General features: G+C 49.8%; 1 protein-coding gene across 1 annotated transcript; it reads left to right on the plus strand.

The window, feature by feature from the left end:
- The first annotated feature begins 4,112 nt into the window (after nt 1-4,112).
- CGN (cingulin) lies at nt 4,113-25,601 on the plus strand. The gene is made up of 21 exons (XM_034990097.1): nt 4,113-4,338; nt 7,448-8,328; nt 9,003-9,103; nt 9,258-9,327; nt 9,427-9,522; nt 11,591-11,718; nt 12,367-12,499; nt 12,810-13,022; nt 13,485-13,633; nt 13,844-13,976; nt 17,033-17,233; nt 17,552-17,758; nt 18,537-18,794; nt 19,769-19,939; nt 20,871-21,032; nt 22,029-22,118; nt 22,541-22,624; nt 22,735-22,853; nt 23,149-23,257; nt 23,646-23,809; nt 24,124-25,601. Exons 2-21 carry the CDS (start codon nt 7,462-7,464, stop codon nt 24,260-24,262), a joined length of 3,594 nt encoding a protein of 1,197 aa, XP_034845988.1. The 5' UTR covers nt 4,113-4,338; nt 7,448-7,461; the 3' UTR covers nt 24,263-25,601.
- The last annotated feature ends 545 nt before the right edge of the window (nt 25,602-26,146 follow it).

Genomic DNA, 26,146 nt, shown 5'->3' on the forward strand with positions numbered 1-26,146 from the left:
AGACATTGGTGTCACCTTTACTACCTGTGCCTGATGATGGTGTCCTTCTGAGATTGAGTGCTTCCTTGAGGAATAGATGACACTATGGTGACTCTGAGGCCTCCTGGTTTTTCTTGTAATCTGTGTCCAGAGTGCTGGGGTGTGGTGTCTTCTTTACCACCCTAACTTTATATTTACTACAAATATACTAAGTACCCTAATTATTAAGGTGTTACCCGTGAGACTTCAGCTGTTTCCACTTTTCCAACATCTGGGTCAATTAACAATCTCCCATTTCAAAAAAACAGTTTTTGTTTTTGTTTTTTAAGTCTTCCCACTGGTCTAGAGACAAGTCCTGGAGGGATACTTCCTCTTCGGATCCCCACCCCCACACCCTTTTGCTGTTCCCTCCCCTAGGCACTGGCCTGTTTGATGACTCTAATCCGGGTATAATGCTTCCCTTGGAATGCGGAGACTTTGCATCCTAGCTAAGGAACTGGTAGGTGGACTTTACCCTCCAGGACCCACACCTAGTTTCGGAAGGGCGGAGGGGGGAGGAAAAGGCAATGAGCGCCAGCGAGGGCACCAGACTGTCGGCTGCATTTAAGATTCCACTTCAACCCTAAATAGGTACACAATAAATATTTGTGTGTTTTTTTTTTTAATATTTGTTGAGAGCAGTATCCAGAGCCCAGCAACGTAAACTAATCTCCTTTTTACATATCTCAGCGGTTAAAATCGAGGAAGCCAACTTTAATGCTGTTTAACCAGAGCTAGCGTTTAGCAGGGGCCTATAGTTTGCTGAGCACCCCTGACCTGACTTTACTCTTCTGGGGCCTGGGATCAATGCCTCCATCTCTTGAAAGGCTAAACTCTAAAGTGGATTCACAATCTGAGGTTGAGTCCCCTTTTGTTTAGAGTGAGGGTCATTCCTATTCATTATAAACTTACCTTCCCCTTCGATGTAAACTTACATGGACTTTTACCCAATTCCCATTCATTCAACAAATTAAGCGCCTAATGTGTGCCAGTCCCTGTAGCAGGCGTTTGGGATAGCAGCGAACACAACAAGAGATTCTTTCCGCGGTGGAGCTTAACGTTGGATGAGAGACAAACAATGAATATGATTCAAAAATTGAATTATGTAATTTGGAAAATGATAAAATACTACAGAGAAAAAGGTACCAGGCTGGAAAATGATTTGTGGAGGCCAGAAGATAGGGGCTGCGGCTCAGGCTGGGGAGAAGCGACACGAGCTAAAGTCGCGGAGCTCTGGCGTTTTGAGGACCAGGGAGATACCCTCTGCAAAAGGACATCAAAGCAATCTGATTTATGTGGAGATAGGTGAGGGGCAGAAAGCGGTCTAGACAGAGATTCCCGTCGAGAACCGCGGAGACAGAGGACTGCTTTCCAGCAAGGGCGAGAAGATGCCCTGGCTGGCAGCTCCTGGGCCCGGGCGGGGGCGACCACACACGGCCAACCATTACGCCCCCAAAATGGCCTCCGGTTGCCCCTTGCCGCCCCGCCCGCGGCGCTCCACCGCCCGCCGGCCCACGTGACCCAGCCCCCCAACCCTGGCCCGCGACCCCCGGTCCAATTCCCTGCGGCGAACGGCCCCGCCCCTCGAGGGAAACGGACCAACCAGAGGAAGGGTAAGGCGGGGCGGGTGGTGACGGCCAATGGGGGTGGAGCTCCGGAGGGGAGTAACAGGTTGGTGGGGGGGGGGGGGGGGCGCGGGGGGGGGGGGGGGGGGGGGGGGGAGGGAGCGCCGAGGGACGGAGGGGGAGGGCCCGGGAGCGGCTGGTGCGGCTGGTGCAGCTCTGCTGGAGCGCGAGCCCGAACCCGAGCCCGGGAGCGCCGAGCCCGAGCCCGGAGCGCCGAGCCCGGCTGGGGTGAGTGAATGCGGAGGGGGCAAGAGCACCTGAAAGGCAAGCGGGCCTCAGGGGCAAGGGGCGAGGCGATCCAAGATACCCTCCTCCGGGGTACAGGTGCTGCATTGGAGAGGGGAGGAGGGGAGGTGAAGCTGGGGTGGGAGTACTGATTAAGAGCTGGCTCCTACTCTGAGGTACCAGAGGCAGGTGCCTGGGAACGTGCCAGGTGAGACTAAGGCTACTCTCAGGACGTGAAAGCATTTCAGGGCCAGGTTATCTCTGGAGGTCAGACGCCGGTCCCAGGGGCAGAGTTTCTCTTGGAGACCGAGGTGTTAGGGGGAAGTAGTTAGTCTCAGTTGGACAAGGGGTCAGAGACGTAAGGGGAAGGCATCCAGAGGTGCTGTTTCCCTGAGGTTTTCCCCCTGGCTGCCGTTCTGAGCTGGCGCTGACACCTCCTTTCCGGCTTTGAGATGTCTCTGAGGTGTGGAGTCTTGCTCTGACTATTCACCTACAGGTGAAGACACTGAGGGGCAGAACAAGAAGGCACCCCCATCTCTTTGCTAGGTGTGAAACTACTTAAGCCTTCAGTTTCTGTCGCCTTTGCTTTTATGCCTGGGAGAATTTTTCCTTCTTCCTCTTCAGAGAGTGCTCTTCGAGAGAGGGATAGGAAGAAGCGTAGATCCCTAGGCCTACAAAATATGTAGAAATACTGTTTAATGAGGCCTCTGACTGGGGCTAATGTCAAACCCTCTCCCCACGCACGCATACTTTCTTCTGTGGTTCTAGATGGAGTCATTGGATGCGCTTTGGGAGCCTAACCAATTTCCTTGATGCCTCCCAGAAGATCCCCATTACTCCTTGAAACCCCACAAGGCATCCCTGACTCTGGGACCATGATGGCTGTCAGACTGGCAGGAGGCACCAGTGGTGTGGGAAATAGGCAGGACTCCTTAGGAGACCACAAGACTAGGGGAATTGGCACTTCTAGGTCTCCAGGCTGGATGAGAGCTGCACATTGGGGCCCAGACAAGACTTCCGAGGCAGATTTCCTTGCCTTAGGCAGGTAAGGGAACCAGAGCCAGTCTTAGCTTGGCCCCTTTGATGCCCTGCCTGAGGAAAGTTGTTGTAATTGGGAAATAATTAGCAACCGCTATGTTGTTCATAGGCTGCCTACAGGTGCCTCTGCACCTCCTCTTTCCTCCTTGATATTTGGGAGTGGGGGGCTGGCCCTAGGGGACTGCTAATCCAGAGATTTGCCTGACCCTAAGAGGATTCTGGCTTCCTAGAGTCCTTTCTTCTTTCCCCAGGCTGACCTGCATGCTATCAGCCCTGTGGGAGGTGAGGAGAAGGTAGGGTTGCTTCTCTTCATGCTGGGGAGGGGAGAACTAAGGCCCAGGAGTTGGCCAAGGCAAGTGTGGGATGAGGAATGTAACTTGGGGAACTTGAGAGGGAGGGGCGGGGGATACAAAGTCTTCCTGTCACATACTGGCCTGTCACTCATCAGGTTCTTTGTGCATCTGTTCCTCCCTGTTCCCTCTCCACCTTCTGCCTACTCCTTCAGAGCTTTGGCTCTAGGCTGGACAGCCCTTGCCCATGGTTTTGCCCTCTGCCTCCTTTGTGGTGTGGAGTTTCTCTGGTCTGCTTTATGAGCTGCCAGTGGAGTGTCCGTGGCCCTCCCCTTCCCCTTGCCTCTCAAACCAGTCCATCCAGTTTGCAGGGCCCAGTTTGTCATTGTGTTTTTTCCTCCACTAGCCAAGCTGCCCTAGCATGGCTCTCAGGTTTCTGCTTTTTCAGTGGACTGGGCCAGGAGTCCACTTGGGGTGGTTCTTTTTGATCCATGGGGAACCTTCTTGTCTTTGTAACTCTTTCTGAGAAGATAACCAATTGATCAAGGTCACTGAGGTGTCCTTTTCTATTTTGACCATTTACTTCCCTTGTTACCTCTGAGGGGAGTTTAATCTCTATACCTCTCATTCTTCCATTTTCTAAATCTGGCAATTACGGAGCATCTAGCATGTTGCCTGGCCCTGTATATATCAGTTCTTCCTCTGCACACCCCAAACCACCCCACCCCCACTTCCTGCCAGAAGTCCAGACACCGTCACTCCTAGTTGGAAGCCAGATGCTTATGGCTGGGCCAGAGGTGACGGAATTGGGGCAGGGCAGGCTAATGAGTAACTCAGGGAGAAGTGGCTGCCTGGTGCAGGGGCAGCGTATCCTCCCTTTCCTTACAGGCTGGAATGGCAGAGGCAGACAGATGAAGTCGAATTACCTGTGGCCTGAGCTCTTCCCAGAGTACAGTTGGTGAGGAGTGCCCTGGGCACATGCCAGAGGAGGGAAAAGCAGGGGCAGGCTGTGAGAGCGAAGCCTCTCTACTCCATGTTTCCTGGCACTGGATCGCTGTTTACCTGCCTCTGGGGCTTACGCAAGACCTTGGAGCTGCCTGGCTCCCCTGGCCACGCCCCACTGTCCTCGTAACTGAAGGCGGGTAGGTTTCGGGTTTTCCATGTTGAATCATTTAGAGCTCTGCTTTCTGACCCACCCCAAAGATCACTTCAACCCCCCTGGTCCCTGACCCGCCTGTTCCCAGGACTAACAGTCCATTGAAGTTAGGGAGTCATTGGGACCTGGGGGCACGTTCAGCACTGACTCTGAACAACTTGGTGCGCTTGCGTGGGTGAGGGACTGTGCGCTCTGCTGGGCCTAGTCTGGGAGCTCCTTGACCTGGATCTGGAAGATCAGTAGAGGTACTGACAGAGTAGAGCTGCATTATGAATAAATCATGTGACTTCTGAGAGCTGGCAGTCTAGGCACATCTGGTTCCAAAATTATGACTGAATGGGACAGGGAGAGGTCTTGTTACTGGGGCAAATGAGAAATGGCTGTGAGGGGGTCATTGGGTAAATCTCCCCACTGCTGTGCAAGTCTGCCTTGGTTCAGGATACAACCTTTAACAAATATTTATTGATGCATACCATGTCACCAGGCCCTGGGGCCACCGTAATCAGCTGAGAGCTATGTTCTTTGCCGTCCAGGAGTTTATAATCTAGTGGGGGAGACAGACAGGAAACAAATCATCACTGATAAATATATAAAAATAAACAGAGTTGTCTGGCTGGCTCAGTCGGTACAGCATGTGACTCTTGATCTCGGGGTTGTAAATTTGAGCCCCACATTGGGTGTAGAGATTACTTAAAAATAAACTGTTTAAGAAAATCATAAACTGAGGTAAATTCATTGAAGGACAACTGTAGAACATATAACATGGTTCTGATCTAGTTTGTGGGAGGAGGTGGTTGGGAAAGCCTCTGAGGAAGTGACATCCGTCTGTGAAGCACATGAAGCCAGGAAGGTCCTGTTAGGAGGAACACATGTATGCAGGGTAACATTTGTTGTCAGCTTTGTGACAGGCATACATGCTGCTAGCTATGTTTCATGTTTTGTCATTTTCCCTCTTTTCTTTTTTTTAAGATTTTATTTGAGAGAGAGAGAAAGTGAGTGGGGGGAGACGGGGAGAGAATCTGAAGCAGACACCGTGCTGAGTGCAGAACCCAACGTGAGGCTCGATCCCAACGACCATGAGATCACAACCTGAGCCGAATCCAGGAGTCAGACGCTTAACTGACTGAGCGACCCAGGTGCCCTTATTTTCCCTCTTTTTATTAAAAAAAAATAATGGAACCTAAGTAAATTACATGCAAGAATCTGAAGTGTAGAACATGATAAAATTTTTACAGCTGTATACATGTAATTATTATTTTCTAATTCTCACAAGTATTACCTCATGAGGTATTATCGTTATACTGATTTTACTGATGGGGAAACTGAGGCTCAGAAAAGTTGGGATTTGCTCAAGGTTATATACATCCAATGAACAGCAGGGCTAAGTTCCTTTTTTACTGGATGAGGTTTGGAGAACCTTTGCCTTGTAGCTTCTTTCCTGGTCCTCTCTCTTACTTGAATTCTAACAAAGGACCCTGTCCACTAAATATCCTTTTCTTTGGAGTATCTGAGGTTGGCTAAAGTCCTCCCCAATGCTGGAATGGTGGGAGGACAGGGGTCCTTTAGTTCAGGGTGGGCTTGGAGGTGTCCATGAACCTCTTGAGATTCTGTGGTAAAAGTTTGGGTGGACTGTTTCTTGGGTGGGGTGCATTACTTTAATCATTCTCTCAATGGAGTCTCAGAACCAAAAAGGAGAAGAACCATTGCCAATAAGGGCTCCTCCTTCGCTATTCCTTTCTCTGGAGGGGAAGGGCTGGGAATGCTAGGAATGTTCTTCCCACCAAGCCCTTTCTCACCTGCAGCTAGGCCACTCCCTTCCCCTCTCACCCCCGTTTCCTGGGTTTCCTAGCTTGTCTACAGTCCCTGAAGGGGGCCTTGCCAACTTTCCTTGGCCAAGAGCTCCACTGGGAAATCGAGCTGGGTATGTTTTTGTGTCTGTCCGGGTCTTGATATACTCCTCCAGTTAAGTGCTAGGCTGTGGTGGAGATTAGTCGCAGGGCTGGTAAGCTGGAGTTTTTATTTGCTTCAAGGAGAACCTGCCCTCCCCAATTCCTGGAGCCAGAGCACACCTGAAATATACTCCATTTGCCGACTCTAATCTTGGGTTGATGTGGACTGGAGGAGTTGGCCTATGGGTGGTCCTGGCTCTGGCCCTCATGTGGGACAAGTCTGCCTATCCTAGGGCCCTTTGGACTGACATTCTTAAATGTTATTTAAATCTTTTTTTGAATAAACAATACATCTACATGGTTCCAAATTTAAAACAGACAGTAGAAAGCTAGTTACTCTCCCATCTCTGTCCTTAGCCCCCAGGTCCTCCAACCCAGAGGCATCACTGCTATCCTCCCAGAAATGGGATGGCATACCTTGAGGGGGTGTCTTCTGTATTTTAAAATGAGCTCTGGGAGTAGAGGGCCCCTTTTCTCCATTGGGATAGAGGTATCTATAAGGTGGGGTTTGGGTTCTGCCTTCATTGGAGTTGGAGGAGGCACACCATGCTATGGGCATACGTGCGAAGATCAAGCAAAATCATTAAACTCTCGACAAAGCCAAGCTCCCTAGGACTGTATTAGAGGAAATGGATTCTTCTAAGTCAGTGGGTTTCAAAATCTGGAATCTGGACCAGCAGCATCAATATCTCCTGGAAATTTGTTAGAAATGCAAATTCAGGGGCGCCTGGGTGGCTCAGTTGGTTAAGTGACTGCCTTCAGCTCAGGTCATGATCCTGGAGTCGCAGGATCGAGTCCCGCATCAGGCTCCCTGCTCGGCAGGGAGTCTGCTTCTCCCTCTGACCCTCCTCCCTCTCATGCTCTCTGTCTCTCATTCTCTCTCTCTCAAATAAATAAATAACATCTTAAAAAAAAAAAAAAAGAAATGCAAATTCAGACCTACTGAATCAGAAGCTCTGGGGACAGGGTCCAATAGTCTGTGTTTTCATAGGCCCTTGAGGTACTTCTGCTCAGATAAAATATGAGAACCACTATTCTATGTAGAAGGAACGACAAGGTAACAAGCCACACAAAAGCCAGACAGGTGGAGGTTTCTGGGTTTCTACTCCCAGTCTCTCAGCTTTAACTGTTTTCTTAATTTTCTAGGAACCCTCCCATTCATGGAGCAGGCATCCACCATGGCTGAGCCCCGGGGCCCTGTAGACCATGGAGTCCAGATTCGCTTCATTACAGAGCCAGTGGGTGATACAGAGATGGGCACCCTACGTCGTGGTGGGCGACGTCCAGCTAAGGATGCAAGAGCCAATACCTATGGGGTCGCTGTGCGTGTGCAGGGCATCGCTGGACAGCCCTTTGTAGTGCTCAACAGTGGGGAGCAAGGTGGTGACTCCTTTGGAGTCCAGATCAAGGGGGCCAACAACAAAGGGGCTCCGGGAGCTCTGAGCTCTGACTCGGAATTCCCGGAGAGTTCCTACTCTCACGCCAAGAAATTTCCTGCCCGCTCACAGGGCAGCATGTCTGATGAGGAGCCTGGGGCCCACTGGAATGGAAGGCTACTCCGATCCCAGTCCCAGGCCTCACTGACAGGCCCTGCCCCTGTGAGTCCGACCATCAGGAGCACTAGCTTGCTGGAGTTGGCCCCCCAAGGAGCTTCCCCTGGGAGCACCATTGACACTGCTCCCCTATCTTCAGTGGACTCACTCATCAACAAGTTTGACAGTCACCGTGGGGGGCAGGCCCGGGGCCGGACTGGCCGGCGCATGCGGACGCTGCCCCCTGAGCAACGCCAGCGGAGCCAAAGCCTGGACAACCGGCTCCCGCGGGATACCCTTGAGGAACGGGAGCGTCGGTCCCCCAACCACTGGACTCCTGGCACAAAGCATGACAGCCACATGGGCAGCTCCAAACAGTCGGCCCAGAGCCAGAGCCCTCTTGGTGGCTTTAGCCGTTCCCGTCAGACCCAGGACTGGGTCCTTCAGAATTTTGAGGAGCCACGGGGGAGAGCCCAGGACCCTGGCATGCTGCAGGTCAGACCTCATTCCTCTGGGGCTTCCAATCCCTGACCCACCAGCCCAGGGACCCCTTGCTGATTCAAATAACTTAAGGCAGAAGGCTTCTACTTTTGTTCTCCACTTTACCTATCTTCTTCATAGATGATATTCACATGTACAAGATACTTCCATGGAAACTAACTGTGAAATTAGTCTTCACAAGCATGAGAGTCCCGTGTTACTGCCTGGCCATGAACTGTGCCTCAGTCACTAGCATTTGCTAGGTCTGCAGCATAAGTAAGGCAGGCCTGGTAATATGAGCAACTTCCAGTGCTCTTGTCAAAACTCCCACCTTTGTCTCCCACTCAGGAGTGTAAGTAAGTGGGGGAGCGACTTCTTAAGCCTGTTCATTTACAAAGTCTAATACGTTAACTGTCAGTAGCAACAAATAACTTACCACAGAGCTCCCAGCTAGTTGAGATCTGCTTGTCAAGGAGAATCTGGCTTGCAACAATAGTGAGAGGTGTACCCTGCTTGGACCTCTCCTGGGCCTGCTGCTCAGGCCTCAGCGGTGTTGCCTCTTTTCCCCACGTGAGGCTTGTTCAGCATGCTTGGAGGGCCTCGTCTCCCACCTGCCGCTTCTGCGCCATCGGAACCTCACGCACACTGCTGGCTTCATCTTCCTGTTTCTCTGGGTTTATGTTTTGTAGTTCAAGTCAACTCCAGACCTTCTCCGAGACCAGCAGGAGACAGCCCCACCAGGCAGTGTGGACCATATGAAGGCCACCATCTACAGCATCCTGAGGGAGGGGTGAGTGGGGACCCTCCCAACAGCAGAGTCACACACCTCCCCTCTTTTCCTTCTAGCTTCCTTCCCCATCTTCCCTGCCCTTAGCTCTTCCTTCTCTCATCTCTGCTACCTCTTCCCTCCCTTAGCCTTTGCTTCTATCCTTTTTATCCTCCAGAAGCTCAGAAAGCGAAACCTCTGTGAGGAGGAAGGTCAATTTGGTGCTGGAACAGATGCAGCCTCTGGTGGTAAGTGGCTACCTCCTGGTGGGAGCAGGGGGGCAGTGTTGGGCCTCTCAGGCCTGGGTCTGGGTGTGGACCTGTTCTTTCCCGCCCTGTCTCTGGCAGATGGCTTCTCCTGGGTCTGCTAAGGCCCTGGCTGGGCAGAGTGAGCTCACCCGAAAAGTGGAGGAGCTTCAGCAAAAGCTGGATGAAGAGGTGAAGGTGAGGGGAGACTGGAGGTGCAGGAGGCACGCAGGACACAGGAGAAACTGTGGCCTTGGTTGCTCTTCCAAGCGATCGAATGAGCTCTCGTGTGTTCTGTGATACGAGATAAGCGTGTGTGCTGGTCCCACCAAGGACTTCTGGGGTTCCCTGGAGCTTAGGGAGAAGAGCACATTCATCAGAGCTCCGACTACCTTGAATTCATTTCCTTTGGAAGTTCCCACCCTGGCTTTGCTGTTCACTGGCTGTGGATGCCTTGAGCAGCTTACTTCCCTCAGTCCTCTTCACTGCATTATGATGATGGCAATACCAGTAGCTGTCATTTATTGAGTGTACTTTATATATATATTTATGTATATTTATTTGAGAGAGGGAGAGAGAGAGAGAGAGAGAGCATGAGCGGGGGTAGGGGCAGAGAGAGAGGGAGAGGGACAAGCAGACTCCATGCTGAGTGCAGAGCCTGGATCCCAGGACCCCAAGATCATGACATGAGCTGAAGTCTGATGCTTAACCAAGTGAGCCACCCAGGCACCCCTATTGAGTATACTTCTTGTAATAGGTACCATCCTAGGTAATACGTAATAATTACAGTGATCTGTAAAGTAGGTATTGTGGACCCTTTCATGATAAGAAAACTGAAGATCAGACAGGTTAAGTGACTTGCTCAAGGTACTAAGTTACAGAGAAGGAATTTAAAAATTCAGGTCAGCCTTATGTGAAAGTCTTATCTACTCCCTTTAAAAAAAAATATTGTGGGGCACCTGGGTGGCTCAGTTGGTTAAGTGTCAGATTCTTGATTTCAGCTCAGGTCATGATCTCACAGTCGTGGGATCGAGCCCCGTATCAGACTCCATGCTGGCCATGGAGCCTGCTTGGGAGTCTCCCCTGCCCTTTTCCCCACCCTCGCATTCTCTCTCTCTCTTAAAAAAAAAAAAAAAAAAAAAAAAAATTAAAAAAAGTTTAAAAAATACTGCTCTCACCTCTCACAGTATTGCCTTGTGTGTAGTTGGTACTCAGTACTCAGTAAGTATTGGGTTGTAACTCCCCTTATTTCCTGGAAAGCAGAATAGTGTCCTGGTTAAGTGGTCAGCTGTGGAGTCAAACTGAGTTCAAATCCTGGTAACCGTTGGCTGTGTAACTGACCTTGGGCATGTTCTTTATATGTTCTAAGCCACTGTTTCCTTAACTATAAAGTGGGGATAATAATTGTACTATATTATTTATCTATGGTTGTGTAACAAATTACCTCAAAACGTAGCAGTTTGAAATAATCATCTCCTGGTGTCTTGAGGACCCAGAGTCTGGAAGCAGCTTAGCTGGGTAGTTCCGGGTCTGTTATGTAAGAGTTTCCAGTCAAGGTATTGGCTGGGGCTATAGTCATTAGAAGACAGTGGGTGTTGGCTGGAGGCCTCACTTCCTTGCTGTGTGGACCTCTTCGTGGGGCTGCTTGAATGTCTGCACAGTATGGCAGCTACCTTCCCCCAGAGTGAACCATCCAAGAGAGAAGAAGGTAAGGAGGAAGCTGCAGTGCCTTTTTAGGACTAGTTGCAGAAGCTACACATCGCTTCTTCCTTTTTCTGTTTGTTAGAAGAGAGTCCTTAAGTCTAGCCCATACGCAAGGGGAGAAGCTTCACCTCTTGAAAGGAATGTCAGAGAATTAGTGGACATACTTTAAACCATCATAATTCCCAAGGCTTGTTAAGAGAATTAAATCCAGGGCGCCTGGGTGGCTCAGTTGGTTAAGCGACTGCCTTCGGCTCAGGTCATGATCCTGGAGTCCCTGGATTGAGTCCCGCATCGGGCTCCCTGCTCGGCAGGGAGCCTGCTTCTGCCTCTGACCCTCCCCCCTCTCATGTGCTCTCTCTCTCTCATTCTCTCTGTCTCAAATAAATAAATAAAATCTTTAAAAAAAAAAAAAAGAATTAAATCCAGATAATAAACACAGGGTTCGTAGTAACAGTGCCTGTCATTTAGTGAGTCAGTAAATGTTAGACATTTGCATTACTCCTGGTCCTCCTGGGAGGCTTTGCCTACTCTCCACCTGCTTTACTCGCCCTGCCTTTTCCAGAAGCAGCAGAAGCTAGAGCCATCCTGGGCTGGGCTGGAGCAGCAGCTGGAGGAGAAGACAGAAGAGTGCAGCCGACTGCAGCAGCTGCTGGAGAGGAAGAAGGGGGAGGCCCAGCAGAGCACCAAAGAGTGCGTGCAGTCGATGGTGCATATGGGGCTGCTTGGGGACGGAGGCCAGAGTTGGAGGTGCCACCTGGGTGGGAGAGATGGAGAGAAATCTCTAGAAGCTAGAAGGGGCAGACAGAGATAATTTAAATATAGGAACTTTCTCTTTACTTTCTCTGTTGGTAATGGTGATTGTGCCTGAGTTGGGGTACCTGGATTTGCCTCTCTAGTTCAGAATCTAAATCTGTAAAATGGGTTAATAATAGTACCTACCTCACAGGATGGTTCATTCAGCAGATGTTTTTGCAATGAATACGGTGTGGCAGGCACTGATCTAGGTTCCAGGCAGTGAACCATTCATATGACGAGCACTGCTCTCCAGAAGCACAGTTTCTAGTGGTGGCAGGGGTGTGGGGGGAGACAGACAATAAATAGTGAACATATTAGGTAAGTAAATTTGTAGCATGTGAGAAGGTGGTAAGTAGAGTAGGTCAAAGAAGATTGAGGGCCGAGTGGTGGAGGAGCAGGTTCCAGTATTAAATAAAGTGGTCAGGGGAGGCCTCATTTAGATTTGAACAAAGAAGGCGGTTTAAATGAATTAATATATGTAAAGTGTTTAGAAAACTGCTTGACACCTAGCGCTTGATGATATTATCTATTATTAATTATTAGGCTCCAGAACATGAAGCTTCTTGTGGATCAGGGTGAAAGGGCACGACATGGGCTGGAGACCCAGGTGGTGGAGCTGCAGGACAAGCTGAAACAGGCCCAGGGGCCGGAGTCTGCTAAGGAGGCACTAAGGAAGGTAGGGAGCAGGATGGCTCCCACAGCCTCTGCCTCCTTTCAGCTAGAGCACCCTCAAATCTGTTCACCTATAGTTTCCCCACAGTATGGGCAGTAGGTAGCTGATTATGGGTACCCCTTAGTGTGCTTTCAGACAGATCCAATGGTGGGGTGGGGGATAGAGCCCAGAATGATGGGCAGAGAAGAGAGCACCTGGTACTGAGCCTGACAGGTACAAGGTGCTCAGTAAATATTTTTGATTGATTAAATGAATGAATAGGCAGGCAGATCCTAGTAGAGTCACCTCTCTACTTCCATCTTCATTTCCCCAGGACCTGTTAGAGACCCGGGAGCTTCTGGAAGAGGTCTTGGAGGGCAAACAGCGGATAGAGGAGCAGTTGAGACTGCGGGAGCGGGAACTGACAGCCCTGAAGGGGGCCCTGAAGGAGGAGGTGGCCTCCCGTGACCAGGAGGTGGAAAACGTCCGGCAACAGTACCAGCGAGATGCCGAGCAGCTTCGCCGGAGTATGCAGGACGCAACCCAGGCATGTGACCAGAGCGGGGGCTGCCAGAGGAGGGGACCCTCCCACCCCCAAGAAGGAGCCGCCTTGAGGTTTCTTGGTATTTTGGGACTTTCTTGGTTGTAACTGGAACTCCCTCTAAACGACACATGTGAGATGTAATGAAAACCTTGGCCAGAAAACCTACAAGGGCAGAGTGAAGGGATGCAGTCCAGGAGCACCATGAAGGTGTATGACCAAAGTCCCATGGGGAAATAAATGGGGGAGGCTTCCTGTAAATGATAGCGGCGGCGGGGGGGGGGGGGGCGGTGCTGTGACTTGGGGAGAGCTTTTTGCTAGTATCGCACCAGGCACCACTGGGATCTCACAATGTGTAGCTGGTGTGGTGTCCTCTGGGCCTGAGCCTCCCCTTCCACACACTTAGACTTTGGTCTGAAGTGCGTTCTCCCTCTGAGCCTCCTGGCCCCCAACTGTCTCCTTCCCTAGGACCATGCTGCATTAGAGGCGGAGAGGCAGAAGATGTCAACCCTGGTGCGGGAGCTGCAGAGGGAGCTGGAGGAGACCTCAGAGGAGACAGGGCATTGGCAGAGCATGTTCCAGAAGAACAAGGAGGAGCTTAGAGCCACCAAGCAGGAGTAAGGACTTTGCCTCTCTCCCAGGAATGCTTATCCATGTTTCCTATATCCTGCTGCTTTTCTACCCATGCTGTGCCCTTTACTCTGCTGAGAGTGGGTGCCCAGTCTGTTGGCTTCTGGGGAGGTGGTTTGCATTGTCCTGCTAACTTCTCCCAGGCAGGTGCCCTGACCTTGTTCCCTTTCCCTTTGCATTCACCTGGCTGGGCTCAGACTCCTGCAGCTGCGGATGGAGAAGGAGGAGATGGAAGAGGAGCTTGGGGAGAAGATGGAGGTCTTGCAAAGGGAATTAGGGGAGGCCCGAGCTGGTGCTGCAGACACTCACCAAATGGAGGAACTCAAGAAGGTACTTGGAGGGGCACCTGGCTGGCTCGCTCAGTGGAGCATGGGACCATTGATCTCAGGGTTGTGAGTTTGAGCCCCATGCTGGGTATAGAGATTACTAAAAAAAAGGTACTTGGATTTGGGATGTGGAAGGGCAGGTTGGGGTGATGGCCACTGACCTCGCCTACCCATGAGGTTCCCTGTGTACTTGGTTTTCAGGACCCACCTTGCCTGCTCAGCCATCTCTCTCCCCCACACACTCTTTGATGCAGTTGGGCTGCTCTTGAGTATACAGGTTTTGTTGTTTTTTTTTTAAAGATTTTATTTATTTATTTGACAGAGAGAGAGAGAGAGCGAGAGCAGTAACACAAGCAGGGGGAATGGGAGAGGGAGAAGCAGGCTTCCCGCCGAGCAGGGAGCCCGATGTGGGACTCGATCCCAGGACCCTGGGATCATGACCTGAGCCGAAGGCAGACGCTCAACGACTGAGCCACCCAGGCGCCCAAGTATACAGTTTTTTAACAGAAAGGACTCCTGGTTGGGTTCTAGCCAGAGTCTGCTGGCTGCCTCCCAAGAGACCTCGGCGGGGGGGAGTAGCATTTAGATGGATTTGTGAGACTCCAGGGTCATTTTTGCAAGCTTGGAATTTGGTCTGCACAGGGAGAGTTGCTCTGTCAGGAGGGGGTGGGAGAGTGGGGAGTGGGGCAGGATGATGGACTCATTAACTACATCTATTAAACAAACATTTACAGTTAGAATGCCAGTTTATTAACTTGTAACGTGAAGTGTCATCACACAGACTGGAATATTTGCATCAGCATGGCCAGCTGACCTACTTGGGAAGCCAAATTGCAATTTGAAGGCTGCTTAGAGTATAGAATCTAGACGCAGGGATTTTATCATGCATGGATGTTTTATAAATGATGAGGTCATCAAATTGAAGCGAATACAAATATCTCTTCATATTTCTGGTATAGGTTTATGAAGGACAAGAAAGCAACTAATTATTTTGGATGATTTAGAAACTTAGAAAATATTTTTGTTAGTATAGGGAAGTGGCACTTAGGGCCTCCTGAGGATCCTTCTAGGTTTATAGTTCTTTGATTCACTGCACTGGATATGTAGTTGGTGCTCATTTAACAAGTATTAATGAATCAGTGCTTGTTTATCATGCCTTTACCATAAGACTGTCTAATTGTAATCAAGGTAATCATATTTATTAAATGAGTAAAGAAGTATAGCTCTAAGTGATGATTTTCCAGATAAATAAAAGTCTGAGCTTTGAAGAAAAATGTAATAAACATTGACCAAACATACTTTTAGTGATTGTGAAATGAAAAGTGCTCTTAAATTTTTCTATGTTAATATGAAGTTAACATATCAAGGATAGTCTGAAGTCTGTTCGCTATATTAGTCGACATAATAAACTTGGACATTCCTCTGGGCAATCTTAGTTGATTTATCATATGAGATAAAGCTAAAAAGTAATAACTAGTGCTTCATTTATCTCATATATGAAGTATATTTTATCAAGTACTCATTCAAACAACATACACATTAGGAAAACAGACCCCATCCAGTGTAGACCACACGCTGTGCTGTTCTTTTTCTTTGTAGTTAGTTTTGTTAGTGTCTTACATCAAAAACTCAAAATATATAACCTTTCAGCCTAATTATGGTACTTTCTGAATTTCAGAAGTAGCTAATAGCTAAAGAACTAGAACTAGAGCTCATACTTTAATTTTTTAAAAAATATTTTTATTTTTATACCCAATGTGGGGCTCAAACTCACAGCCCCCAGATCAAGAGTTGCATGCCCTACCCATTGAGCCATCCAGGTGCCCTAATACTTAAATGTTTTAAAAAAGAAATGAGGGCAGCGCCACTATTTATTGTGTAATATGTTTTGGTTTTCAACATATTTTCTTTTGTTTTTGAAATAGCCAATCCTATTTTAGCCACACCCTCACCTACTCTCACTTCATGTGATTTTTTTTTTTTAATGGAGATTTATTTCACATACCATAGAATTCACCCTTTTAAAGTGTACGATTTAGTGTTGGTTTTTTTTTTTAAGATTTTATTTGTTTATTTGATAGAGAACACAAGCAGGCAGAGTGGCAGGCAGAGGGAGAAGCAGGCTTCCCACTGAGCAAGGAGCCTGATGAGGGACTCGATCCCAGGACCCTGAGGTCATGACCTGAGCTGAACGCAGACGCCCAACTGACTGAGCTACCCAGGCGTCCCTTTGTGGTTTTTAGTATATACACAAAGTTAAACATCCATCATCACTATCTAATTAGAGAACAATTTCATCACCCCAAAAAAGAACCCCGTATCCATTAGCAGTCACTTTCCCCAGCCCTTGACAACCACTACTCTACTTTCTGTCTCTATGCATTTGCCTATTCTGCACATTTCATATAACTGGACTCATGTATGTCTGGTTTCTTTCACTTAGTATAATTTTTTTTGAGGTTTACCAATGTAGCAATTATCAGGACTTCATTACTTTTTGTGGCTGAATAATATTCTATATGGATGTACCACATTTTGTTTGTCTGTTTACTAATGGGTGGACATTTGGGTCATTTCTATATTTTAGCTCTCATGAAGAATGCTGTTTGTTACGAACATTCACGTGAACGTGTTTTTTGGGAACATGTTCTCAGTGCTCTTGAATATATATCTTGGAATGGAATTCATATGGGCACTCTATAGTTAACTTTTTTTTTTAAAGATTTTATTTATTTATTTGACAGAGAGAGACACAATGAGAGAGGGAACACAAGCAGGGGGAGTGGGAAAGGGAGAAGCAGGCTTCCCGCGGAGCAGGGAGCCTGATGCGGGGCTCGATCCCAGGACCCTGGGATTATGACCCGAGCCGAAGGCAGACGCCTAATGACTGAGCCACCAGGCGCCCCTCTGTGGTTAACCATTTGAGAAAACTGTCAGACCCCTTGCCCAAGTAGCCACAGCATCTTTCATTCCCCCAGCAATGGATGAGAGTTTCGGTTGCTGCGCAGTCTGGTATCCCAGGCCGCGTCTGTGCCCTGTCACTGTCCCCCTCCCTTCCAGGAGCTGCGCCAGACACAGCAGGAACTTAAGGAACTGAGAGAAGAGCAGCAGAGCCAGGAGGTGGCTGGGCGCCACCGGGAGCGGGAGTTGGAGAAGCGGCTGAGGGTTGAGGCTGATCGGGGCCGGGGGTTGGAACAGCAGAACCTCCAGCTACAAAAGACCCTTCAGCAACTGAGACAGGACTGTGAAGAGGCTTCCAAGGCAAGGGGAGTGGGCACAGGGCTTAGGAGGTGGAGGCTGAGGGGTCTGGAGGGCATGGAAAATTCCCTACCATGGGTATGTACAGACCAGATCCTTGATCCTAGGTGTGTGGTTAAAAGTAGGCAGGATTTGGCAGGGGGGAGGCAGGGCTGCACCTGGTGATAGCCACCACGTCTCTGTAGGGGTGGGCTTCTCAGGGGCACTACCACTGTTGAAGTCTGTCTAGTTCTTGCGGGCTCTCTTGGGTGTGGCTTTCCTGGCGGTGGTGGTGACCTGGAGCCCCAGGGTCTGAGCTGCCCCTCCCCGGACTGGCCGCAGGCTCAGATGGCAGCAGAGGCAGAGGTGGCAGTGCTGGGGCAGCGGCGGGCAGCAGTGGAAACGACGCTTCGGGAGACCCAGGAGGAGAATGACGAGTTCCGACGGCGCATCCTGGGTCTGGAGCAGCAGCTGAAGGAGGCCCGAGGCCTGGCGGAAGGTGGGGAAGCGGCGGAGGCAAGGCTCCGGGACAGGGTGCAGCGGCTGGAGGTCAGTGCTTCTGCCCACACCGTTGGCTTCCCCCTGGCCCGCCCTCCTCTCATCTTGGCTAAATCCTCCCCAGCTAAATCCTCAGCCGCCCATTTTATTTTGCCCCGAGTCTGCTTCCATTTGCCTTCCCAATCCACTGTTAAACTCGGGTTTATTTCCTGGAGCGTGCTTTGCTGTGGACATCTTGGCCCTTGCACTGCTATTTTTTTTTTTAAGATTTTATTTATTTATTTGACAGAGACAGAGATAGCGAGAGCAGGAACACAAGCAGGGGGAGTGGGAGAGGGAGAAGCAGGCTTCCTGCAGAGCAGGGAGCCCGATGTGGGACTCGATTCCAGGACCCTGGGATCATGACCTGAGCCGAAGGCAGATGCTTAACGACTGAGCCACCCAGGCGCCCCAAGAGTTTTTATTTTATTTTATTTTATTTTTTAAAGATTTTTATTTATTTATTTGACAGAGAGAGAGAGACAGTGAGAGCAGGAACACAAGCAGGGGGAGTGGGAGAGGGAGAAGCAGGCTTCCTGCCGAGCAGGGAGCCCAATGTGGGACTCGATCCCAGGACCCTGGGATCATGACCTGAGCCGAAGGCAGACGCTTAACCACTGAGCCACCCAGGCGCCCTGCACTGCTATTGTTGTCTCTTATTCCCATCCTGGGCTTGTTCTCTGTGTCTTGATTCCTCTGAGCCTGTTTTCACTGCCCACCTTTTTTGTCAATCACTCTTCTTCTGTCCCATCTATTCCCCTCCAAATGGCTTATGTCTTCCCTCTCCCAGGCAGAGAAACAACGGCTCGAGGCGGCCCTGAACGCAGCTCAGGAAGAGGAGGGGAGCCTGGCAGCTGCCAAGCGGGCACTGGAGGCCCGGCTGGAGGAGGCCCAGCGGGGGCTGGCCCGCTTGGGGCAGGAGCAGCAAGCACTGAACCGGGCCTTAGAAGAGGAGGGGAAGCAGCGGGAGGCGCTCCGGCGGGGCAAGGCTGAGCTGGAGGAGCAGAAGCGCTTGCTGGACAAGACTGTGTGCCAGCTCAACAAGGAGGTGGGACACGGGGAGGCCTGGGCTCTCAGGAAGAGGCCCAGCTCTTACGGAAGCTTGGTGGCAAGGGGTGGGGGGTGGTCAGAGTGTGTGGTGTTTGCTTTCCTCAAGTTCATTGCTGGGGAGGCCAAGGCCAAATCTTTACAGAGGGATGTCCTTCCTCCCGCTCCTCAGTGTTCTTGTCCTCCCCCATACATCCCATTCCATGTGGTCTTGGTCCTTGGAGAATGTCTAAGGGAATTCTCCCTTAGACATCTGTAAGACCTGAACATAAGAATCCTCATTAGTAGAATTTTCTGTTTGGGGTAGGGAAAGGAAAGTTCTGTAATCCCTCCCTAGATGTCTTTAAGACCTAAACACAGGAATTTTTGTGGGTGGAATTTTATATTTGGGGGAGGGCAAGGAGAAAGGGAAAAAAGGAAATAAATTGCATTTTTTTAGATAAGGTTCTCCTCCTAATCTCTTACTTTATAAAGCTAGAGCAAACAAAAATATTTCATCAGTTCTAAAATGCACATTGCATCATCTCTGAAGTTGACTTATGTCTTATAACTGATGATTACAGTTCAGTTGGCAGGTTTTTCTTTCTTAGTGGTACATCTTACAATCATTGGCTTCTTGGGTTTGTTGAAATATGGTCATTTAAGGTTAACTTTCTATCAGACACTTTTATAAGTACTTTACATCATTAATGTGATTCTCACAACAACCTTGTGATGGATGGTAGGTACCATTATTTTCCCATTTTACAGGGAACTGAGACCCAGAGAGGGTAAGTAACTTGCCTGTGGTCACATAGCTAATAAGTGGTAGAGCCAGGATTTGAACCCAGGCAATCTGTATACCACTACTAGCCATACGAGAGACCTAGGCCCAGGGGAGAGCAAGGGAGGGCTGCTTCCGCTATAAGGAGAATCTGGGGCTCGGAGGAGGGACAGAGATGTAGTGCTAAAAAGGCTCTTTTCTCTGCCTCTCAGCTGGAGCAGATTGGGAATGATTCTAAGCAGGCCCTGCAGCAGCTTCAGACCCAGCTGGAGGATTACAAGGAGAAGGCCCGGCGGGAGGTGGCAGACGCCCAGCGCCAGGCCAAGGAGTGGGCCAGTGAGGCTGAGAAGAACTCAGGGGGGCTGAGCCGGCTTCAGGATGAGGTAGGAGGAGAAATGGCCAAATAAATGTCCTTGGTTTTAAGGTCATTGCCTCTTTTTTCCTTTTCTTTTTTTTAAGATTTTATTTATTTGAGAGAGAGTATAAATAGAATCTTAAAAAAAAAGATCTTAATACTGCAGTGTCAGTGGAAGTGTGGTATCAGAACAGGCATGTCTGACACAGAGTAGGTGCTTTAAATATGAGAGCTGGTTTTATTTTTATTTTTTAAAAATGATAGTTTTTTTTTTTTTTTTAAAGATTTTATTTATTTGAGACAGAGAGAATGAGATAGAGAGAGCATGAGAGGGAGGAGGGTCAGAGGGAGAAGCAGACTCCCTGCCGAGCAGGGAGCCCGATGCGGGACTCGATCCCGGGACTCCAGGATCATGACCTGAGCCGAAGGCAGTCGCTTAACCGACTGAGCCACCCAGGCGCCCGATAGCTAGTTTTAATGCTTCACAATCTTTTACAGTAACAATTTGTAACAATTTTGTGTTTTTTGATTACATTAAACCCTTTTTGTTTTGTTTAAAAAAACCAAAAAAACCCAAAAAGTCTCAGTACCCAACCTGGATCCTGTATTACTTAAATCACAACCTCTGGGGCGGGGACCCAGGATCAGTTGTCTAAAAATGACTTAAGTGATTCTAATTTGTGTAGGGCATTTTAAAACAATAAAGAAAATGGACTAAGAGCTCCTTTCTACCTGCTAGATAGGACGCTGCCTGATTCCTGAATTGTTGAATAAAGCTAGCTAGATCTTCAAAGAGAAGAAAATGGGACTAAAAGTTGACCTGCTTTTTATTACCACCATGCTCTGGCAATTCTAAAGAATGTCAGTGATGAAACATTTCTCCCCACAGGGGCAGACTGCTCCCATCCCTCAGCCCCTACCTTACTTCTCCAAGCTGTTGCATTTTTCCTTCTGCCCAGACCCAGAGGCTACGGCAGGCCCTGCAGGCATCTCAGGCTGACCGGGACACCGCCCGGCTGGACAAAGAGCTGCTGGCCCAGCGACTGCAGGGGCTGGAACAAGAGGCGGAGAACAAAAAGCGCTCCCAGGATGACAGGACACGGCAACTCAAGGGTCTTGAGGTGACGGCGTTGGGGTGGCGGGGCGGGGGCGGGGTGTCCAGGTCCTGGCACAGGTGGGACTTCCATGGAGGAAAGGAGCCAGGACATGCCAAGCCCCTTTTCTGTGCTAGGTATTGAAAGCTGATAGGCCACAGCTGATGGGTTTTGTTTGAGTGCAGTGTTTTAAATGACTTTGAGTTAATTGCCAGTGTTTGAAATTTGTACATGTCACTTACTTATATATTCCGCTTTCTGGCTCCTTTTGTCCATTTGGAAAATCTGGTAACACTGAGCCTCTGTCCTGAGCTGTCTGCAGGGCAGCAGTTGGCTGGAGCTGAGCAGCGGCATCGCCCCTTCAGAGTGAACAGTGGTCTCCAGGTTGCTCTTTGGCAGTGATGATAATACCAGTGCAAGCAGCAAACACATATTATGCCACATGCTGGGCACTCAAGGCTCATTGAGTCCTGAGAATAACCCTGTGGGGTAGGGTCTCCATTTTATAGATGAGGAAAACAGACACACAGAGAGGTTAAGCAACTTGGCCATGGCCCTTCTGCTAGGAAGTGGTAGATGTGATTTTCAGACCCAGGCCGCGTGGCTCCAGAGCCCATACCCTTAGCCTCTATATGGGACTGCCTGGCTACTTCCTTGGTCTGAACCCTGGCACTTCGGTTTCTGACTCTCCATCCCAGCTTTGGCTCAGGCACTTTGGTTTCTGTCTGTTTCCCCATTAGGGAAATAGGGCTGCCCCACTGAGGAATCGATTCTGGGGTTTGTCATCCTGCCAAGGGCCAAGACTAGAGCTGGCGCCACCACCTCTCCCCTCAATGCCACGCCTGGTCAGCAGAGGGTGCTAGCTCCATGCTGGCTCTGGGCAGGGGCAAAGACCAGCTGGTTATGGGACATGGGAGACAGGAAGGTCTGTGGAGGCTGGGCTTTGGAAGGGTCCTGGTTGGGGTTTAGCATTCTGGTGTCCAGCATGTGGGGCAGAATGAACCTCTCGTTCCTCTGCCACAGGAAAAAGTCTCACGGCTGGAAGTGGAGTTAGATGAGGAGAGGAGCACTGTGGAGCTGCTGACAGAACGCATGAGTCGTGGCCGGGACCAGGTACCCCCTTCCTTACCCCTTGGCCCTCTCAAAAACCCCTCCACCCTCCCATCATTCATAATCTGGAGAATTCTGGCTGCTGAATCTGTGCATGGCTGGTGCTACTTCAGGGTCTCCTCTGCTTCAGGACGGGTGGAGGGAAGCCAGGGATTTGAGTGGGAGAAGGAATCCTGGTGGCCTGGGATCCTCTCTGCCCTGAGTCCAGGTTGCTTCCATTCAGAAGGGATGCTAGTTCCTGGTGAGATGGAGGGAGGAGGCCCTGTTTGAATTCTGTGGCTCCTCCCATTTGAATAGGCTGTGATTTCTTAGTTGCCTGAGAATTGTGGGGATTCAGAGAGCAGCCTACACTTTACTCTGCTTCATGGTTCACCTGGCTGGTTCATTGTTAGCCCTCCCCAAATCTGGCTCCTCTCATCCACTAGGTAGACCAGCTGAGGACAGAGCTCATGCAGGAGAGGTCTGCTCGACAGGACCTGGAGTGTGACAAAATCTCCCTGGAGAGACAGGTGAGCAGGGGAGTAAGGAGTCTTGGGGATAGACTCCAGGAGGCAGGTAGAATGACCATAGGAGGGATCAGAAGTGGAGTGTGACCACGAAGACTTTCTGTCCCTCTCAGAACAAGGACTTGAAGAGCCGGTTGGCCAGCTTAGAAGGCTTCCAGAAGCCCAGTGCCAGCCTCTCTCAGCTTGAATCCCAGAATCGGGAGTTGCAGGAGCGGCTGCAGGCTGAAGAGAGGTGATGTGAGCCCATCCTCCCTCTCTCCCTCTGGGCTTTTCTCTGTCTTGCATGTCAGACATGGCCAACCTGGCCTGATCTTTAGGGGGATCCTCTCTCTTGGTAAAGAGCAGAGGGAGTTGCAGAACTTCTGAAATGTGAATGACCTCTTATCTCCCCAGTTCTTTGGATCTGCCCCTGGATCCTCCCTAGTGTGACGTGACTTAGAGGAGTTCATGGAGGGTGGAGGGGGCCAACTAGGGTTTCCTTTAGAAATGGCGACAGCCACAGACACCCCCCTACCATACTCTCCTAGGGAGAAGACTGTTCTGCAGTCCACCAACCGAAAACTGGAGCGGAGAGTTAAAGAGCTGTCCATCCAAATTGATGACGAGCGGCAGCATGTCAATGACCAGAAGGACCAGGTAAGGATGGTAGCCGGGGCCAAGCACCCATATGGTAAGCATATACCATATGTGTGTTTGCTTGAAGGCCAAGGGAGGCCCCATCTCATAGGTCTTCCTAGCTTCGACTCTCCTTGTGTAAGGATGGAGACTAGACTGGAGGCACTGGATTAAAACAGTCATAGTAAGCACATGCATTGAGTGTGATGTGCTAGGTTCTCTTTCTCAGTGTTACACATGTATGAACTCATTTAATCCCCAAAACAAACCTGTGAAGTTAGGGAACTTGCACATGGTCACGACATTTTTCTAGGGCAATGATCCCTTGTCAAAATTGCTACAGGGGAGGGTCCCAGTCCATGGTAGCAGCAGATACTTTTCTAATGTGGGGACTTGGTATCCTGCCCAGCTAAGCCTGAGGGTGAAGGCTTTGAAGCGGCAGGTGGATGAAGCAGAAGAGGAGATTGAGCGACTCGATGGCCTGAGGAAGAAGGCCCAGCGTGAGCTGGAAGAGCAGCATGAGGTCAATGAACAGCTCCAGGCCCGGATCAAAACCCTAGAGAAGGACTCCTGGTATGGGCTGCTTTTCTGTCCCCTGGCTCAATCAGGATAGTCATGCAGGAAGGGAATGGGTTCTCTGGAGCTGAATAGGGAGGAGGATCTCTAAGATGGGACTGTGCAGTCACTCCTTCCTGGCTGGAAGCCTGTATAGTTATTCTTTAGTATCTCAGCCCACTGTCTATATATATCCCATCTCCTCAGATCTCAGGTTGGTGGGGGATCTTGTACCTTGAGGCCTTAGGACAAATGGGAGTGTCCTTGGCATGAAAAGCATGGTTGTCTCAATCTTTCTGTCTCCCTCCCTTACAAGTATTCCTTTCTCTCAGGCGCAAAGCCTCCCGCTCAGCTGCTGAGTCAACCCAGCATGAAGGGCTGAGCTCAGATGAGGAATTTGACAGTGTCTACGACCCTTCTTCCATCGCATCACTGCTTACGGAGAGCAACCTGCAGACCAGCTCCTGTTAGCTTGGGTCCACAAGGGACCAGAAACCACACTTGCGGCCTGCCCTGGCCAGGCCTATTCTGCCCTGCCAAGCCTTGAATTCCTCATTCCTGGAAGGGGGGACCCAATTATTCAGCCCTAAGACTGGAGGGGTGTGAGCGATGGTGATAAAAAGGGCATCGGCACTAAGCTGGTAAACGGGCTTTCCCTTTCCTCTGGAGGAGTGGGTATTTTAGGCCAACTGAGCCCTTCCCTTAAGTGCTGACCCTCCTTATCCTCCCTCACAGCAATAGGATGGTCAGCATATAGGCTGAGGGGGATGGAGCAGGATAGGAAGGGATAAGACATTGCCACGTATATAAAGCTTTATTTCTTTAGCCCTTAACCCTCAGGCTCAGGGAAATACCTTAGTGATTTTGCTCCCTTGACTCCTGCAGCGTGTTTTCCTCCCACTCTGGAGCAGGGTGAAGGGAACATGGGTAATGGCACACTGGGGTGGCTCTTGGATGCTCCTCTTTGCACAGTCATGGGACCCATATGTAGCCCCCACCCCTCTCCACTCCTATATATTTTGTCTTCCCCAAGCCAGGGGATCCAAGGAATCTCTTCTCCCCTTCCTAGCTTCACCATTCCTACCTTCCTTTCCTTTCAGTGCCTTAGGGTGAGGAGGTAAGGATGCTCTTCTTGCCTTCTCTACCTGCACATTCATTCCTCTCCAAGGACCAACCTTTCCCCAACCAGGGCCCTCAGCTTTCCCTGCTGCCCCAGTCTAGATAGAGAGCTACTGGCTCCTTGGCTGATGAGCCCTTGGGGGATGGACTTTGCTAGGACCGTGATAAGGTGGTGGGGCTTGGTTCTGCTCAGGGTTTCCATCTTTCCTCCTCTCCTTCTGTGACTATGGATGTGTTTATAAGGGGGTTGCATCTGGGAATCCTGATAACTGTCTACACGAGTTTGAAAAGCAAAGGTCTTCCTTGGGGCTTTTCTGACCCAGATGTGCCCAACCTCAGTGGGGAACCAGGGGACCCTCATTATCTCAGGAGCTTGGACCTGACACAAGGCTTCCTGCCTAGGGCTGACTCTTGGTAGAAATGGGAAGAGGCAATGGAAGATTTATTCCTCCCTTGGGTTTTGGGGAGAGCCAAGCCCTGGTAGGGAGGAGGTAAGGGAGATGATTTACCTTTCTTATTTCCTAAGCAGGCTCTGTAAGGAGCCTGAGGGAGGAAGAAGGCTGTTTTCACTAATGACTTGTAATTTCATGATTTTTTCTTTTAAATCTTCTATTCTGCAAATTAGAGATTTTCTCCCAAACCAACCCAGCCTTGATTTTATTTTAAATTAAATATTAAAATTATATATCTATACTGAAATCCTTGCCTTCCCATTCTTTTCCATGACTTATTTGGAGGTCTGTTTTATGAAGAAACCATTTTACCTAGAGAACTTCGAGGCTGAAGCTGGGGTTTTCTTTACCTCACTTTTTAGAGGCTCTTTACAGCCGATTAGATGGAACCTAGGGAAACTGTGTTTATAGCACCTCCATTCTCTCCTAAACAACCTTCTGGGAATAGAAAGGCCAGTAAATGCTGCCTCTGAGGGATAAAGGAGACAGAACTGGGTTTTACTCCCTTGGGGCACAGGGATATCCCCAGCATTCACCTCCCTGGTACAAAGACATTCATTCCCATCAGGAATGGGACCCAGTCCCTACCTGGGAGGTTGCAAAATTCCTGCTCTTGTGTTGCCTTGAAGAGGGAGTTAGCTGTTCATCAGAGCCTAATGCCAGGTGCAGGGGCACTGCCCACTCAAGAGTGGGTCAGACCTCCTGCCTGCTTTCCATGTGGACACAGCCCAGTGGAGCAGCCAACCTGTAGAGAAAAACCGGGCTGGGAGAGAGAGACTCTATC

The sequence above is a fragment of the Mirounga leonina genome, unplaced genomic scaffold, assembly GCF_011800145.1.
Source record: "Mirounga leonina isolate KUSES-001 unplaced genomic scaffold, KU_Mleo_1.0 Mir_493, whole genome shotgun sequence".
Taxonomy (NCBI): Eukaryota; Metazoa; Chordata; class Mammalia; order Carnivora; family Phocidae; genus Mirounga; species Mirounga leonina.